The sequence below is a fragment of the Mesocricetus auratus genome, unplaced genomic scaffold (genome assembly GCF_017639785.1).
Source record: "Mesocricetus auratus isolate SY011 unplaced genomic scaffold, BCM_Maur_2.0 Super-Scaffold_100691, whole genome shotgun sequence".
Classification (NCBI taxonomy): Eukaryota; Metazoa; Chordata; class Mammalia; order Rodentia; family Cricetidae; genus Mesocricetus; species Mesocricetus auratus.
Genome location: NW_024429267.1, coordinates 34,085,629 through 34,105,042, shown reverse-complemented (window position 1 = coordinate 34,105,042; position 19,414 = coordinate 34,085,629). Strand labels below are relative to the sequence as shown.

Sequence of the window (19,414 nt, the reverse complement as noted above, 5' to 3'; positions counted from 1 at the left end):
GGTGATTAGTATGGCTAGAGCTGAGGAGGTAAGGAATGTAGCTGGAGACATTATGCAGGAATCGTGCCTTGTAGGGCCATGTAAGATCTTTGTTTTTATCCTATTGCAACAGTAGGTCACCCGAGTGGGAAGAATAAAGTGATGTGATTAGATTTGCATAAAAAATCATCACTGGTAGTGCATGAAGAAATTTTTAAATTTAGCCTTACTGGTCTTTGTAGAACCCAGTGAATAACTGGGTGATGCAGTTTTTGTAAGCCTCTAGTATTTCCTACAAAAGCTGACTTATTTATGTGAACATGTATTTATACTCAGGATGCTCAGGCAGGAGTCTGCCTTCACTAAAGTATCTTAAAATCGTTATCATGCTGTGATTTCTTGAGATGTAGCATAGAAGACCTTGGCTAGTCAATAATATTTTCAGTGTGTTTAGTTTCAGCTCAGTTGTAACATGTTCCCGTTGTTGGGTTATAAACATTGGTCCATTTTTGTATAATTGGTAAAATAACAGAATTGTCTGTTTACACAAGTGTTAAGTATGAGGGTACCCAATTCATATTTATGTTGTTGTCATTTCAAATGAATGTGAGCACTGAATGTCCTTCATGTTACTAGAATGTCTCAATTTTACTTATATTCCATTCCAGCTAATGCAAGAGTTAAAAAGCAAAGATATCAGCAAAACATTCCGGAAAATAATTAACAAAAGAGAAGGGATTACTGCTATCGGGGGAACTTCATCTATTTCCAGCGAGGGTACACAGCATTCCTACTCAGGTAATCTACTTCTCTGAATTTGGCTTTAATCGTTGATTCATTTAGTACATGCCACATGCCATCCAGTCTAAGCTGCTGTTGTGATTCATACCATTATTTTTATATACAGTGGAGGGAGAAAAAAGCTGCAGGCATATTATACTGTGACATCAGATTTAAATATATCTCAAGTTTAGCACTGCCAACATGACAGACACCAGAATTACTGAAAATCTGTATGTTCCTACTGTATGTCAATCAAAAGCATTGGAAACGAAACAGATGCTGTTTGTATTTCAGCTCTGGGTGGGTTTAATTCTGATGTCTGGAGTAGTTGTAAAGGATTTTAGGGAGTGGTCTCTGAGGATCAAATCTCAGGCCTTATGCATACTTGGGAAGTGCTGTACCGCTTGGCTATACCAAGCTTTCATCACCACTTTTGAGTGGGTTTCTCGTCATGATGGCAGGCTTGACTTGTAGAAACGATCTAGTATAAGCATTTTTTTCCTGTCTGTTTTCTAAGAGTGGAGATACTTGATTCTGTTTTTGATCAAGCCACTGAATAGAGGGCATGCCACCTGATGTGTCCAGTGATAGGATCACTGGATCTTTTGCTCAGTTTGAAACCCAAAGTGACCTTAACACATTTAATAAGCCTTCTGTATGATAGGCAAGAGCTTTGCCCCAGAATCACATCAACTCTGTGAGTGTGTGCGTGCGCACGCGTGTGCCCTGCCGTGCTTTACTCATGTGTAGCATATGTTTATATTCAGTACTGGGTTTCACCGTGCTTTTTGCCCACATGTATAATGTATTTGGACCATATTGTTTCTCTCCCACTCTCACTGGCCACCTTCTTCCCAGTCCCAGTGATGGAGTTTATGTCCATGAATTTTTTCTTCTTTTTCTCTGATTTAAACAATCTATATGTATGTGCGTGTGTTTGACCTCTTGTGGTATGTCTCTAATTCACATAATTTTAGAAACAGTTCACATTTGGAAAGATTTTTTTTAACATCAAACCACATGCATTTTATACTAAGTTAAGGTGCATGTCTTCCTTCTTGCCTTCTAATATGTTGAGTGAAAAAGTACAATGAATCCCTCTTCCTCCATATATTAAATCCTTGAGGGTCTCTCAGTAGTGTTTTAATAGTGTCACTTGTTATTTTTTAATAGAAATGAACAAGTACATTCTTGTAGGATGATAAATACCGTAAAGTACAGTTTGCCTACCAAGATTTTCTCTTTTCAGATGAAGAAAAAGTAGCTTTTGTCAACTGGATAAACAAAGCTCTAGAGAATGACCCAGACTGTAGCCATCTTCTGCCCATGAACCCCAGCGATGACAGCCTGTTCAAATCGCTTGCAGATGGCATCCTTCTTTGGTGAGTTGAACTTCTGGTCATAGAAAGATTCGTTTTCTTTGGACTTAGCATGATTGCCTAGAAATTTGAGTACCATATACTTTTCAGAATTTTCACTGTAATATAATATTTTATTTTATGGTGCCTTTTGTGTCTGCTGCCATGATCCTGCATTGCAAAATGGTGACATGGTTTTTCTTTTCACTTCCCCATAAAAGAGTGCTGACCCAGGCAGGAGCCTGAGGAGACACAGAAGGAAGATACTCCTTCATTAAGCCTAAATGAAACAGTGTTTCATTTCAGCCTTGGCTCTGTTCAGTCTGTTTTGCTTACTACACTATAAACTTTCTAAGAGAGTGCATTTATCTTTGTCATGTGTATCAATGTGTATAGTCACAGCATGTTTTCTTTTGCATGTGTATTTTGCTTGCATGTGTGTGTGCCCATGCTTGGTGCATGCAGAAGTCAGAAGAGGATATCAGATCCCTGAAGCTGCAATTAGGGATGCTTGTGAACCACCTTGTGGGTGCTGGGAATTGAACTCTGGTCCTCTGCAAGACCAAGAACTGCTCTGAACTACTGAGCCATCTTTTCATCACCAAGTCCCAGTACACATCTTTATATAATGCAGGCATCTTTATTAAAAAATACATAGTTCACTTCCAAAGTAGAAAATACATATCACAAATACGAATACCCCTTGTGGTTAACTCAGTACTGTGGCTCATTGTCTTTAGTGGTTTGTGTGTGTGTGTGTGTGTGTGTGTGAGAGAGAGAGAGAGAGAGAGACAGAGACAGAGACAAAGAGAGACAGAGAGACAGAGAGAGACAGAAAGGGAGGGAGGGAGGGAGACAATGTACTTAAAAGAAAACAATCCCTAAACATATCCATAAGTAGAGGAAATTGGTATCTATAAAATATACCTCAGCCCCATTTATAATTTTTATCTCTTCCCCCAATTTGTAGAGAATGTCTAACTGTGAATCAAATCTGTACTTTCCTATTTTAGTTTCCAAAGATAAAATGTATTCTGAAACATAGAGACAAAAATCTGTAATATTTCTTTTTTAAATGTCTAAATTATTGAAGTCTTCAACTGAGGCTTCTGTTCCTTCATCTCTGAGACGACAGTGTGTTGATTTCTGTGAAAGTTAGCTGCTTCAGAATTTGTCTACATTTCAGGTTGCTAATGTTAATGACCATCTGGTGAAGATTCAGATGCAGAAAGCGCAGGTGACTGTAGAGAGGGCAGGTGAGCTTCAGGACAGATGCAGAAAGCACAGGTGACTCCAGTAAAGTGGACAGGTGACTGCTGTAGGGTGGGCAGGTGACTGCTGCAGTTATACTTCAGGACCTAGACAGTGTCTTAGGCTTTCAAATGAAGCTTCTGACTTGAACTGCAGCTTAGTAGAATAGAATGGCTTACTATCACTGTTGAAAAGTAACTAATCTGACTGCTTGCCACAATGGATTAAAACATCTCTAGAAATTTTCATCTAAATGATTCCTATTTTCTCCTCAGCAAAATGGTCAACTTATCGGAACCAGACACGATTGATGAAAGGGCCATCAATAAGAAGAAACTCACTCCGTTCACGATCTCTGTGAGTACTCTGTTGGTTATACGTGGCTAGGCTAAAAAATACATGTCCACATAAACATGCACACATACACAAAAAGGTAATGTGAGGGCTGGCAAGCTGGCTCAGCAGATAAGGACTCTTACTTCCAAGCCTAAGAATCTGGGTTCAGTCTCCAGAGCCCGCCCATATGGTGGGCAGAGAGTGTCACCCACTGCGAGCTGTCCTCTGACCTAGACACGTGTGTTGTAGGGCACCTGGGCACATGAATACATGTGCTAAATAAAAAAAATACATTTAAAAGAAAGACACCATGAGAAAGTTTTATGACCGTGAGTGAGTTAGCATGCTTCTTTATTACTACCAAATAACAGTAATTACTTAAAGATTGCAAAACAGTAGTAATGTGAAGACCTGAAAGTCAGAAAATCAAGCCCAGTGTGGTGACACATGTCTGTAATTCCAGCACTTGTAGGCAGAGGCAGGAGGAACAGGAGTTAGGGGACATCCTTGGCTACAGAATAAATTTGAGGAGAGCCTGGGCTATAGGAGACTCTCAAAACAGAAAGAAAAAAGAAAACCAATACAAAACGAGCTACAAGAAATTGAGTCTGTCTGAGAGAGGGAGGACTTATGAGCAAAGGGGTCAAGACTGGGCTGGTTTAACCCACAGAAACAGCTGACCTGAACATGGGGGAGCTCTTTGACCCCAGACTGATGGCTGGGAGGACAGCATGGAACTGATCCAGACCCCTTGAATGGGTGTCAGCGAGGAGGTCTAGGCAATCTATGGAGATTTGGGTAGTATTTATCCCTGGCATATGAATGGACTTTGGGTGCCCATCCCACAATGAGGGATGCTCTCTCAGCCTGGACTCTAGTGGGAGGGCCTGGATGAAATGACAGACTCTGGAGATCCCCATGGAGTGCCTCACCCTCCCGAGGGATGGATCAGAGGGGGGATTGGAAGGAGGGGCTCAGTGGCCTGGTGAGGGTCGGGGGAGGAGGAGAGGGAGAGGGAGCTGGGATTGACATGTGAAGCAAGCTTGTTTCTAATTTAGATTTAAAAAATGAAGAAAACAAAGCAAAACAAAAAACCTGACATAGAAGTCAATAAAGAAATGCTCTGAAAGCATTCCTGATTACTGTACATACATTGTTTATAGTATTGCTAAGTATAAAATTTACTGTCTTGATGGAAAGGCAAAAATAACCAGCATATAACACAGTAAAAATGTTTGCACCCCACAAGATTGCTGCAGTAGAATTTAAAAATCTTAGATTTAGAAAAACGAAACAACAACAACAAAAAAGAAATTGAATCTGTCTGTTACCAAATGTAAACACCACCACCACCACCAATAATAATAAAAGCAAAAACGAGACAATTACAACATGAACAACAACAAAGCCAGTTGTGGTGGTTTGAGTGAGACTGGCCCTTCTCAGAGGCTTATCTATGAATGCTCAGTCACCGGGGGTGGGGGGTGGGGGTGTGGGGGTGTGGAGCTATTTGCAAGGATTAGAAGGATTAGGAGGTGTGGGCTTGCTAGAAGTATGCCACTGGAGGTGGGCTTTGAGGTTTCAAAAAAAAAAAAGCCCAGGCCTCCATCTCTCTCTCCCTCTCCCTTCTCCTCCCCCCCCTTAGCTATTACTCCAGGGCCATGCCTTTCTGCTTGTGGTGATTTATTGTTTATGAGTTAATAAAGCCACTGAAGATCAGAAAAGTAAAGCAGTCGACCACTAGCTCTTACTTCTATCTCAGGCTGAAAGAGCTGTCCTGTCCTCAGCAGGACTGGGGAATAAATCTCTGAGACTGACTACTGAATGTCCTAGTCCTATCTTCTATACCTCTCTAGAGCTGGGATGGGATCCCAAGTGCTGAGATCTCCTTTGTGTGAGCTGTTTCTCTTTTAGACTGATTCACTCTAATGTAACCGTGGGTGGCCTTGAACTCATAGAGATCCATCTGCCTTTGTCTCCTGACTCCTGGGATTAAAGATGTGTCCCACCCCTGCCTGGCCTCTATGGCTAACTAGTATGGCTGCTGGAATTAAAGGTGTGTATCACCACTGCCTGGCTCTATGGCTATGGCCAGCTTTGCATTCTGATCTCCAGTGGCTTTATTAGATCATAAACAATATATCACCACAGATGATTATGGACTAGCCTGAAACTGTAAGCAAACCCTCGATTAAATGCTTTATTTTGTGAGAGAACAGGGGTAAAAGGTTGTGATTCTTACTTATGATTACAGTCAATTTAATGTACTTGCATACTTCTTTTGAACACAGCTTCCTGGTGTCAACAAATATGAAGTGGGTTATTGTAAAGTTAAGTTTGTTGTAATCATTGCAAGCCCAGTTCTCCCCGCTTGCTAATGCATTCTTTATGTTCTGGAAGGAAAAGCCAGGAAACGGTTAGTGGTCAAGCCTAAGTTTGCAGAGGATGTGTCTTGAAAATTGTATTGATTTGACTTTGGGTATTTCAAAGCACCCGAAGCTATTAAATGTTTTATAAGCCTTCAGTTGCAGTATTTGCCAAGTACTGCTAGCTCTTTCAGATTGGTATGAAGTAAGTGAATTGTGAGCTTCTAAAGGTGCTGAAGGGCTTTCTTGCTCTGTTGCTTGTGCAGGGGTTGGGATTCTGAGGTAGAGTTTTGGCCCAGTGTTTATGCCCTAACACTAAAGAAAAAAATAATAATTCTTAACTGGAGATCTAACAAGAAACAAGTAGGTATAGTAATACTGCATTGCATTGCCTTGTTTGTGTGAATGGGCCTGAGGATTGTTTTGTCTTTTTGTTTGTTTGTTTGTTGTTTTGGTTTTTGAGACAATATCTCATGTCACTCAACAGGTCTTGATCTTGCTTTGTAGCCATGGCTGGCCCTGAACTCCACTTGCCTCTACCTCCTATGTGTTAGATTGCCGCTGTAGGTACTACCTTGCTTGGCTGGTAATATATATTTTTGAGAGATAGGAGTAAAATTGGGAAAAGTATGGGATGTGTGTGGAGATGCTGTTTTGTGTAGGATATCCAGGTATTAGGTGTGTTTGAACCAAGTTTTAAAGTAACTGGGCAGACCAGCAAGATGGCTCAGTGGGTAAAATTGCTTATTGCCAAGCTTGATTAACTGTATTTGATCTTCCACATGGTGGAAGGAGGGGACTGACTCAGGTCAAAGGTCCTGTGCAGTTTGAGCAGGGAGAGCAAGAGAGTAATGGAGCAAGGGAGAAGGAGAGAACGTGAGTAACGGCAGTGACAGGAAAATGTGGAAGGTTTTAAACTTCACCAATAGCCTCGGTTTATGTTTCCTAGGACAGCTGATGCTAGAGCACTACGGGCAACAGGTTGGGCAGGGAAAGCGTGAGAACGGTCATTCAGGGTTAGGAAACTATCAAAGAAAGGCACGTTGATAGAAATTGATGACTGACTGTGGAAGGTAAGGAAGAGCAATGACCCTGCTTGGGCTTCTGGCCTGGGAAGAAAGGAAGCAAGACCAAAGCTTGCACCTAGCAACTGAGACAGTGAGAACTGCCAGTACTAGGGACGGTAGGATGACGGGAAGGATGGCAAGAAGAGCTGAGTATTCTGAACATGCCGAGTTTGAGGTGCTGTTAGAACGCACAGTAGATATAACCAAGACGATATACAACCATAGAGTTTGAAGTAGGTGTTTGCAGGAGTGTCTAAAGATGGAAATCTGACATTCATTGGCCTGTCTAGATGACAGTTAACCATGTGAGTTCCACTAGTAGTAGTTTACTTTTGTAAATATTATGCTTAAAAATATGAAAATTTTCAATCAGTTGTTACAAACAACTTTGTGGGTAAGACCTTAGAAATATTTCCTCACTTGTGTATTTCTTTTGGCAATTCAGGAAAATCTGAATCTAGCCCTGAATTCCGCCTCAGCCATTGGGTGCACCGTGGTCAACATTGGTGCCCAGGATCTGAAAGAGGGAAAGCCGCACTTGGTCCTGGGGCTTCTCTGGCAGATCATCAAAGTTGGGCTTTTTGCTGATATTGAGATTTCCAGGAATGAAGGTAAGCTCGTCAGACACATTACTCTTTACGTGTGGATAGCTCGTGAAGGAAGAGCTGACCTCTCCCTGCTTCCCTCTTAGCTTTGATTGCCTTGCTGAAGGAAGGGGAGGAGCTAGAGGAGCTGATGAAGCTTTCTCCTGAGGAGCTGCTGCTACGCTGGGTGAACTACCATCTGACCAATGCAGGATGGCAGACCATCAGCAACTTCAGCCAGGACATTAAGGTTTAGATTTTTGAAAATCATTCATATTATTATTATTGTTGTTGTTGTTACTATTATTTTGGCGGGAAGCATATGTCATAATATCTGTGTGGTAGCCAGAAGACAAGCCGTGGGAGTTGATTCTCTCCTTGCTTCCATGTTCCATGCAGATGGAACTCAGGACACCAGGCTTCCGTAGCAAGTGCATGACCCACCAAGCTATCTCACTGGCTGGGAGTTTAGATGTTAACATTCAGATTGTTTACAATGAAATAAGGGTGTAGGCTATAAGACATATAGGGGGTTCAGACTTAAATTTGAATTTACAAAGATACTTGGGGTGAAAAATGGGGGGTTATCTTTTCCCATCTGATTTGGATGCTACCAGTTACATTCACAAATACCTTTTAAAAGAATAAACTGATTTAGTGACTTTTAAAAATAAGACTTACAGCTGACTATGAGACGAAGGAGATGATTTTAACAGATGAAAGCATTTCCCACTGTCACTGGCCTGCTAAATTATAAGAAGCTAAGAATTACTGCATCTGTTTGCTGAATTGGAGCCCTGTGGGTTCAACACTCTTCCTCCCAGTTTGCTAATGACCAGCAAATAGAAAATCAAGTTGTCTGAGGACATGGGCTGTTGACTATGGGGATCTCATGGTATGTCTCTTAGCCAGAGTAGCTTGGAAGCACTTTTCTTCTCTGCTTCCACTTAGCAGTAACTTTCCAAGGTCACTGCTGTCGTAAGCACTATCAAAATGGATCCCTGTGACTTTTCTTCTCTGTGATTTATTTTTTCCAGAATGGTCTGGAAAAATAATTAGAATAGTGCTGTCTTTCATTCATATTTCCTCTTTAAATTCAGTGCCGTCAGTCACATTTTGCCACAATGGTGATACAGTTTTCTCTGCGTTCAGGTATTAACTACTGTTTTAAAAGCTTAGTAGTCTGAATCTCCTTAAAATTCAGTTCATCCAAATATTAAGAATCTCCTGACATTATACCAGGTGTTCCGATGTAAAAGCTGGCATTTGAAAAGTTTACCAATTAGACCTAGCAAACTATGTAGAATTTACTGACTTAAAACAATGATTAGGAGCGGTAGTGGTGTATGCCTTTAATCCCCCTCCACTTGGGAGGCAGAGATCAGTGGACCTCTGTGAGTTCGAGGCTGGCCTGGTCTACAAGAGTGACTTTTCAGGATCCAGGGCTACACAGAGAAACCCTCTTGAAAAATAAAAACAATCAAACAAAAAACAAAAAAAATGACTTAGTAATTCTCATAATTTTGTATGCCGATGGTTCTTCTCTGCATTTGTCTTCTGGAATCAGTTGTCAGCTTGGCTGATCTGAAAGGTGCACAAAGGCATTGGTCATGTGTCTCAGTTGCTCCTCTGCCAGGCCTTTCCGTGTGGCTAGCTCAAGCTTCCTTACACTCTGAGACTATCAGATAGTAGTAGGACATTTTAGGTAGAGGTGAACTTCAAGAGGGAGGAACCGGGGGCTCCTTGGGATTTGGAGCTTGAAATCCCCAGAACATTCACAGTATTATTTGGTCAGAATGAACAGCCAGGGCAGCCTAAATAAGCGGGGAGGGAGATAGCTTCGGCTTCCTGCTGGGAAAAGCTACATGTGTGTTTGGAGATGACCACATTAGATGATGTAATCTAGTGAGGTCACAGTTTATGTATAGAGATGGAAAAGGGTGCCGTATAACATTGGTTCTCTCTAGGGAGGCCAGTGAAGCCTTCCCAAAGTAAATGTTTGACTTAAGCCTAGATGAGACTGATGCCTGGTGATGTAAGGTACAGGCAGCAGCATTGCTAGAAGCTCTAGGTGTAGGGTATAAGAGAGCATTGCTAGAAACCTGAAGCATAAAGTAGTGTTGTGTATTCAAGAACTGGGTAAAGATGCACTAAGCTGTTTAATACACCATTTTGTTCTGAGATGAGAACACTTTTTCTCCTAAATTTTTTTTATTTTATTCATTTAAAAATGCTATTTTCTTCTTTTCTTGAAGGACTCAAAAGCCTATTTTCATCTGCTTAATCAAATTGCTCCTAAAGGTGACCGAGATAATGAACCTGCCATTGCTATTGATCTTTCAGGATTTAATGTAAGTGATTTTTTTAGAAACTAATTTTATATATTGTAGTAATAGTACAGATGACATAAAAATGATCATTTTTGAGTGTATAGTTCAGTGGCATTCAGTACATCCATAGTTCTTTGTAAACGTCATTACTGTCTCTCCCAAGAGCATTTTCTTAATCTCATTGTGAAACTGTTTCCATCCACCTGCAACCAATATCTTCCCCCAACTCTTGGTGACTCTGCTATTCTACTTTTTAACTCTGAATCTAAATAGTGAATGCAGCATATTGCACTCTCTCTTTCTCCTGCTCTACCTGTCCTCCTCTTCTTCCCCCTCCATCCTTCTCTTTCTGCCTTCTGTGTACCATGTAAGTTTCTGGTACTTTTAGAGACCAGAAGAGGGCATCCGATGCCCTGGAACTGGAGTTACAGATAGTTGTGAACCTCCACATAGGTGATGTGAACTGAACACAAGAATAGCTGATGCTCTTAACCTCTGAGCCATCTCTCTAGCCCTCCAAGAGACTTTAAAATATTTAAAGTAAATGGGAGGTTGATTTGTGATTCTTTCACATTCTGCTATTATTTGGTGCATTTGTGGAAATGTAATTGCTTGTAAATATTTTACATGTATATAAATAAAATTATATAAATAAAAGTTTGATATTGACCATTTTTTGTTTTATTTCCTTGTTTAGGAGAAAAACGACCTGAAGCGTGCTGGATTCATGCTTCAGGAGGCCGATAAGCTTGGCTGCAGACAGTTTGTTACCCCTGCAGATGTGGTTTCAGGAAACCCCAAGCTAAATCTAGCCTTTGTAGCAAATCTCTTTAACACATACCCATGCCTGCACAAGCCTGATAATAATGATATTGATATGAATTTATTGGAAGGTATGTTCTTTCTGCCTTGAGTTGAATTATTGTATTTCTTTCTGTGGTATTTATTGTCCTACTTAACTGTCCTGGGTAAGGGACTGTGGTGGGATTTGATGTGGTTGTGATTGTGTGTGTGTGTGTGTGTGTGTGTGCGTGCGTGCATGTGTGTGTGTGTGAGCATGTGCAGTCACAGAAAATTTAGATTACAGAGTGTGATTGCTAGATTTTGTTATAAGAAAATGCTGAGTAGCTCTTACCTACCATTTCTCCAGAAGACTTAATTGAAGACTATCCGACATTTAAAGAAGTCTCATAAATGATCCTGTAATGTAACTCTGTTACCAATATAGAGAATGAATAATCTATTAGCAAAAGTGACTCTTGATAGCATTTTCTCTTTGAAAGCAAGTTTGACTTAGTTATTCCTCTTTTTAATGTTTTCAGAGTATATGAAAAAAATCATCCTATTCATTACTTATTGTGTGTGGGTGGTTGTTACCTGTCTCATAATATAATACTTTCCTGTTTTGCTTCATGAAATGCAGATTTGACCCCTCCTAATGTAGGTACTGTATTTAGTACTTTTCTATATTCTATAAATATATTCATTCTGAATTTTCCTTTTATTAGTGGCATCTATTTTTTCCCTCTGGGTTGATATTTATTGTTTTGCATTTTCATGCTATGTTGTCTTACTATACCTATAGAATGAATGACTACAAGCAAAAAATGCAAATGAAATTTAATTAAGTAGAGCAAGGCTTTGATTATGTACACTCTACCTAATTTGCCTTCTAAAATAATGGGATATTGTGGTAAACATATTAGAAACTAGTTTTGACAATTAGACTTCATTATTTAATGTAAAGTCTTTATCTCTCTCTCCTGTGGCAAATCTTGTTTTTTATCCTAAGTGGCTTTGAAAGGATTTATTTATAGTTTATAGTTTACAACATAATTTGTTTCATATTATTTATGTTGTATATTCTAAATATCATCGAAGCTTACAATATATGAATTGTCTTAATGGCAAAAACATCCTCAATAACTAGTTCTCCCTCCTCATCTGTCGCCCAGACTCTTCTACTTTCTCCCATTTTCATACCCTCACCCACATAAACATGGTTAATATTGAAAAGAAGAGTAAAAACAGTAGCAGCCTTGCTAGCTGTCAGAGGGAGAGACAATCCTAAAGCCTAGCCGCCTGGCTTCGGGAGAGCAGGAGAATTTAGCGTCGCAGCGTGCCCTCTTTGCAGCCTCCTCTTGCCTTCTTCCCCAGTGAGGAGCCAGCTTTCATCTTTTGCCTTGGGCTGCCACAGCTAGAGTTCCAGTGTCCTATCACTTCGTGATTACAGCATCACAACTACTAAAATTTCAGATTAAAGGTATTTTTACCTATGTAATTAATCTAATCCATTCTATCCAAGGGTCCTGCTAGACAAGGGCTACATTGTTTACAAAGATACATACCTGAGAGGGAAAATAACAAAAATGTAGATTTCATTTTTTAAGCAAAGAAAAAATTAGGGTAAAAAAACAGAACTTTAGGCCGGGCGTTGGTGGCGCACGCCTTTAATCCCAGCACTCGGGAGGCAGAGGCAGGCGGATCTCTGTGAGTTCGAGGCCAGCCTGGTCTACAGAGCTAGTTCCAGGACAACCTCCAAAACAATACAGAGAAACCCTGTCTCAAAAAACAAAAAAACAAAACAAAACAAAACAAAAAAAAAAAATAGAACTTTAAAAATTAAGGAAAAAAGGAAGATTATTTTTTTTCTGAGTCTGGAAAATTTCAAAATCCCTCTGTGTCTTACAACAGAAGGCATTGTTTAGAGTGGCATATTAAAAATGATCTGCTTTTTATAGTCACTGAGTTCTTTGCTAAATACCTTTTCCAGCTTGCTCGTCCTCCTCTGTCATGTGTGGGTTCCTTTGCTAGTGTTGAGCATGCTTTGAGAGTTTTCAGTGTGAGCACGGTTGCTACATATTTCCTCTGGTATGCTTGGTAGGATACTGTGGGAAATATTTACCAGTCGTCTTATTTAGAACATATGTATGTCCTGACATAGCTGCCAAAAGTGCATTTGACTTTGGCTGTCACTGGATTATTTTCCTCTGTAAATTTGTTATTTTGTAGATCCTTATGAAATTTTAGCTTTGAACTTACCACACCCCAAATTCATATATTAGTATGTCTCATTGGCAGAGAATTTCGCCTAGAGGAAACTAATGAAATTTAAAAGCCCAGATAAATGTGTTAAGCCTTCATATCAAATTGTGCCAAACACATACACAGCATACAGGGAGAGTATCTAAGAATTGGTTTGTGGTGCTAGAAAGACTTTGTTCAAATCATGGCTCCACCATTTAATACCTGAGTACCAGCTGTGAGCCTTGGCTTTCTTATATATAACACACAAGTAATAATATTTACTCTGAAGAGTCCCAGGAGAGGTTCAACGTGATCAGAAATGAAAGCATTCAATCAGCAGTATGTGTTCATTAATGGCTAGGACGAACGGAGGAAGGCATATTCAGTGAGTTCAGTATGATCTTTCTCTTTCTGTCTTTCTAACAATGTAGTTTTAAAATGTACTTGTTTTATTGAAACTTTTGCCAATTTGACTTACAAATTAAAAATATTTTATAGTGCTATCAAGTAGTTAGAAACTAAGATTCTTAGTTACACAGTTGCTTTAGTTGTCTGCAATCTAAAGGCACTTTCTAGTCTGTAATACATATGTTTCTGAAATGCTTTTTATGGCTCCTGCACAAATGCATAGTGCTTGTAGCTGTGAGCATCTACTTACCAAGATGACTTAAGTGCAACTAGGTAAATAAATGCTCACCAAAAAAAAATCTATTTTACTTTTCATGTGTTAAAAACCAAAATAGCACATTTAGTTGAGAACGGAAAAAAATGTAAATCTCCAAAACTTATAACAGTTTCCAGACTTTTTACATGTAAGTTTAATGTCTTTTTCAAATAACTGTTATATCAACAGTCTCAATAGACTTTGAGTATCTTAGTCAAAAATTGTGACATCCATCTTTCGTAATTTAAAAGCATAATTTGGATTTTCCTAACTAGAAACAATGCAGACATTTCCTAATTACTGGGGGGAAATGTATCTTCATATGGTATCACTAAGTTAGTGAAAGAAGCAAAGGCAATCCAAGTCAAATGTGTCAAGCAGTGAATATAATGTGCTTATATTTATGCCGTGTTTGCACCACTTAGTTTGACGTGGCTCTTTTAATATAAAGTTTAGATTGTTTAGTATAAAGTAGTGTAGCAGATATGACAAACTGATCAGTTACTTTTTGAGATTAGAGGGGATAGAATATAAGCAAGAAATTATTTGGTTAATAAAGCTAGACTTATATAGGTTGTGGTAACTTAGGTAATAGCATTGAAAATCTACATAGAAATAGGCTGAGCTTTTTATTTACTGAATATTTGATGAAAATAAATGGAATCATTTGGATTGTATAAGGCTTTGGTTGTTTGTGGATATTTAGGTTCATACTCTCTGTGGCAATTAAGTTGAAGTTGGCCCTAGTTGAGAATGAATCCTAGAGTCTAGGTAGTTATAGATTTCTATGCCAAATGGCACTGTAATTCTCTCATGGACCAAAGTCTAGAGTAACCTTCATTGGCCTGTACATTAGACGTGGTGAGGAGTATAAATATTTTAAGAAATATAAAGGTTTTAACTTTAGGGAGTTGGTGATAAGATACAGTCTAAGTTATTCCATTGTGCCCCCACATCCTGTCCTTTGCCAAAGAATAAGACATGATGTAGTCACTTAGAACCATTTGCTGTCAGTAGATTCTGTAAGGCAGATATGGCAGGGAGAGTTCACATCTCTCCCCAAATTGTGCATACCATACTCATGTTTTTTGTTTGTTTGTTTGTTTTTAAAAACAGATGATGTACACTCAGGGAGACAGACTAAACAGAAGTACCCATTGAGTTATTGCCTTGAGGTGATTTTGGGTTCCAGTAACTTAATAGTGATGAAACGTATCTCAGAATAAAATGAAATGCTGTCGGTGGCTATGTTCCTCTTGAATTTCCAACAGTTGTAATCCAAAGTAACTCAGAAAGCTGGGAAATGTTGGTGCCCCTCACTGCTTTTTTTTTTTTTTTTGCATCACCTGAAATCTCCCCTTCATTATTTGTGAAATTTAGATTTGTGTGCCCGGGAAGGTTCCTGACTAACCATAATCTACCCAAATGTAGAAATGCTACATTTGAGAAAGGTAGAATTTTCTAGTCTGTTTACTGTGCTGTCTGTTACCTTGCCCACTAAAAGACTGGCTTTATATTTGGCCAAATTAGGTTGTAATTTTATGCTGCTTAAATTGCATTTGTACTATCTCTTGTGTCCTTGAACAGAAAAGCACATGGCTCAGGAGTAGTCCACAGACCTCAAGTAAGGGGAACCAGATGGAGAGAGAACAAATGGGGGCTTCCTAGGTAGTTGGGATGAGAAATACTTTCTCCGTAAAGAAACTGTATCAGACAAAGTGGCCGGTTTACCCTACCAGAATGCTTTAAGCACAATTCTTATTTATTTGGCCTGAATCATCAGTGTGGGCTTTCGTCTACCCTAGGGGAGAGCAAGGAAGAGAGGACCTTTCGGAACTGGATGAATTCACTGGGGGTCAACCCATACATCAACCATTTGTACAGGTAAAATAGCTGACTATATTTCAGCCTTACTGCCATGATCTAACTTAAGTTTCCCCTCTAGGTATGTTTACATGAGGATGTTTTCTCAAACCACAAGAATTTAGCCAATGTTTGCAATGCTGGGAATGGGCAATCTGGTTTTTTTGTTTGTTTGTTTGGGATTTTTTGAGTGTTATATAAAAAGACAATGTGATGATAATAATATTTAATTATGTTATAATGGGTAAATTTCTGTATTTTGTAGTTGCTGATCATGAAAATAAGAAATTAATTCAGTACTAAGGATTTGAATAACATTAATATCTAACAAATTGTTTCCATATATATATATATCGTTTTCTACTCTAACATAGTTTTTCATTTATTTTTATCATTACTTATACTATATGATATATGTATTTCACATATCATTTTCCTTATTTCTAGAAATAGTTCATTTCCTTGGGTAATTACTTAATTTTGTCTTATTCTTTAAGATTTTAAAAATTCATTTTTCTGTAAATGTATCATTATACTTTGTTTATTCTTCACCACTGCGGCTGCAGCCTCACCCCCTTTGGCTGGTCATACTCATCCCTGCAGATCCTTCTTTTCTCTTCTCCATCATCCCTTTCCTATGTTCATGTCCTACACATGCATCCATGTCGTGATTTAAGTCTAGATCCCACATCTGAGAGACACGTGCCATGTGTCTTCCTGAGTCTCACTACTTCATGTAACGTAACGGCCTCCACTTGCACCTGTTTTCCTCTGTGTGCCCTAATGCCATGTGAGGTGATCTTTTAATTGTTGTTGTCCTGAGGATTAAGCCTAGGGCTTTGTACATGAGTGGTGAGCATTTTACCGTTGAGTTACAACCCTAGCCCTAAGTGTCCTAATTTTATTCTTCTTCAGTGTTGAATAAAATTACACTACATGTATGGATCATATTACCTTATTATTCATCCTTTTGTTGATAGATATGTGGGCTGGTTCCTATCTTAGATATTATGAATAATGCAACAATAAACATGAATGTACAAGTGTCTCTGTGGTTCCTTTGAGTATACACTCAGGAATGGCATAATGAGATAATATAGTAGTTCTATTTTTGTTTTGTGCACATTAACAGGGCTATGAAAATACTTATTTCCTGTGCTTTTTGCTAGTAGCAATCATGTCTCTTTAGGAATGAGTAAGAGAAAGTGTTTCTTTTTTCTTTATCATAGAATATAGCCTTGATGGGGGCTGGAGAGATGGTTAACAGGTTAAGAATATAGCCTAGACAAAAATGCAAGATAAGCCGGGCGTTGGTGGCTCACGCCTTCAATCCCAGCACTCGGGAGGCAGAGACAGGCGGATCACTGTGAGTTTGAGACCAGCCAGGTCTACCAAGTGAGTTCCAGGACAGGCTCCAAAACAATACAGAGAAACCCTGTCTCGAAAAACCATTAAAAAAATGCAAGATAAACAATTCCACTTCCATTTTTAATTAAAAAATCTACTAAATTGATCAGCAATTTACATACCAAAGGCATCTTCAAGAACGAACTGAATAAAGATTAACCTTAGCTGAAAAACTTCATTCAATTATATTTTATATTGCATATTGGTATGTACACACACCATGGTCTGCATGTGGAAGTCAGAGGGTAACTTTTTAGAATGGGTTATCTCCTTCTACCTTGACCTGTGAAGTAAACCAAGTCATCAGGCTTGCATGACAAGCACTTTTACCTACAGTCAACCTGCTGGTCCTAGCTGAGGATTTCTGTTCCTTGCTATTTATTAAAACATTAATTAAAAGCAAGCATTGTCTTACTTTATTAACTATCATTTTAATAGACATTTAAACACAAAAGTCTATAATTTCTAGCTGAATGAAGAGGTGTACAACAATTAGACTAGAGCTTTTGTTGTAGGAGCAGGGCAGCTGAAACTCCAGCATTGGAGAGAGACGTGATTAAATGTGTTGAATTCATTTGAAAGAATGTCTGTAGTATCTTATTGAGAATAAACCAGCAATAGGTCTAAGTATGATCTGGTTTAGTTTCAAATTGACTATATATAAATTTGTAAATGAATTCTTAAAGTCTTGAGAGGTATATACCAAATTGTACAAGTCTAAGTAGTAGGAATAGAGAATATCATTTTAATATGGGTTGATCTTATTTTCTAAGAGTGAACATTTATTTTCTTATCATTAATGGTTAAACATTTTTAAAAATTGAGATGTATTTATTTTTATTTTATGAGTATGGGTGTCTTGCCTGCCTGTTTGTCTGGGTACTATGTGTGTGCAGTGCCCACAGAGGCCAGAAGTAGGTGGGTCAGTCAGTGTAGGTGATTCAGTGAATGCCAGACCAGTGAGAGACCTTGTCTCAAAAACCAAGGTGGGTAACTAATGTTGTCCTGGGGTGGCTATGTGTACATAAATACATACACACTTCACATACAACACACACACACATACACGTTAAAAAGGATTAAGATTTGTTGAGAGTCAAGGTTAACTTTTATAAATGTTGAGAACACTAAAGTTCTCAATGACTGAAAAAAGAGACTTTACCAATTTTTTTTTTTTTTTTGGTTTTTCGGGACAGGGTTTCTCTGTATTGTTTTGGAGGCTGTCCTGTAACTCTCTCTGTAGACCAGGCTGGCCTCAAACTCACAGAGATCCGCCTGCCTCTGCCTCCCAAGTGCTGGGATTAAAGGCATGCGCCACCAACGCCCGGCGATTTTACCAAATTTTTAATTAAAACATGCTTGATTATTATTATGATATCCTTGAAATATTAGTGAAGGCATCAAGGCCTATGCAGTTTTTTCTTGAGAAAGATAGTTCACTTTCAGAAAATCTTCAAAGTAACATAATCTCAAAGGAAACCATTGAAGATAAAAAAAAAAACAGGCAACAGCATAAGTCTGTGAATTTGGGTCTTAACCCACTCTTAGCACTCAGTTTCCTGCCTATTATGCACTCAGTTGATGCCAAAGCAACTAGACTGACTGTAACACTGGTTTTAACTAAATATTCTTTTCTTTAAATAAGCTGTTAAATATATTTTCAGAACTATTAGTCCTAGAATTTTCTACCACCATTTGGTTCTGGAATTTATTGTGAATGGATGGAAATTATTCACCTCTCTGAGCCTTGGGTTTCTAATGTTCAGAGCATGAGTAATAATAATAATACCATAGTAAATAAGAAGGAAGGTGAATGTATTTAAAGTTAAAAAGAAAGAGAGAATAAGAAATAGGTAAAATTCCAGAACTTACACAATGACTTTAGTGATCTCTTTTTGCAGACAAATGTGCGTGTGCTTTCAGCTAGCCCATTCAGATTTTAATAGCTGTCCATTAGATGTCTCCATCACTCAGCACAGAACCTGACTTCATTCATTCAATGCTGCACGTGTGCCTAGAGAAGGAAGAGTAACTGTGATATGAATCGTAGCAGAACACAGCCAGTGGATAAGCTATGGAAGAGAAAAGCCAGGCATTCCTTCCCAGAACTGCTTACTGCATTGATACTGCTCCTTACCTTCACATCAAAAGCTGACAACAGACTCAACAGACTTTAAGCTTCTTGGAGAATGTATTTTCTGAATTCAAAGTAAAAGTGTTCTTCAGTATTCTTACATTCAGAACTCCTACTTCCTTATAAAATCCTTCCTCTTAACTTTTATTGTTGAACAGGAACAGCTAGCTACCCACTGAATAGCTGCAATTTTCCTATAACTATTTTTAAAGTTTTGAAAAATCATAATTCATATAACACATGAACTCATTCTATTGTATAAGTC

At 38.7% G+C, this 19,414-nt stretch overlaps 1 protein-coding gene across 3 annotated transcripts in view; it reads left to right on the top strand.

Annotated features, from left to right (window-relative positions):
• Positions 1–19,414, top strand: part of Pls1 (plastin 1) — a 76,747-nt gene that overhangs the window by 46,371 nt on the left and 10,962 nt on the right. For all 3 annotated transcript variants that reach the window (XM_040739810.1, XM_040739811.1, XM_040739809.1), the window contains exons 4-11: positions 648–777; positions 2,012–2,144; positions 3,647–3,728; positions 7,586–7,751; positions 7,832–7,974; positions 9,980–10,075; positions 10,752–10,947; positions 15,551–15,629. In XM_040739810.1, coding sequence (XP_040595744.1) covers positions 648–777; positions 2,012–2,144; positions 3,647–3,728; positions 7,586–7,751; positions 7,832–7,974; positions 9,980–10,075; positions 10,752–10,947; positions 15,551–15,629 — 1,025 coding nt within the window. The remainder of the gene's footprint in view (positions 1–647; positions 778–2,011; positions 2,145–3,646; positions 3,729–7,585; positions 7,752–7,831; positions 7,975–9,979; positions 10,076–10,751; positions 10,948–15,550; positions 15,630–19,414) is intronic.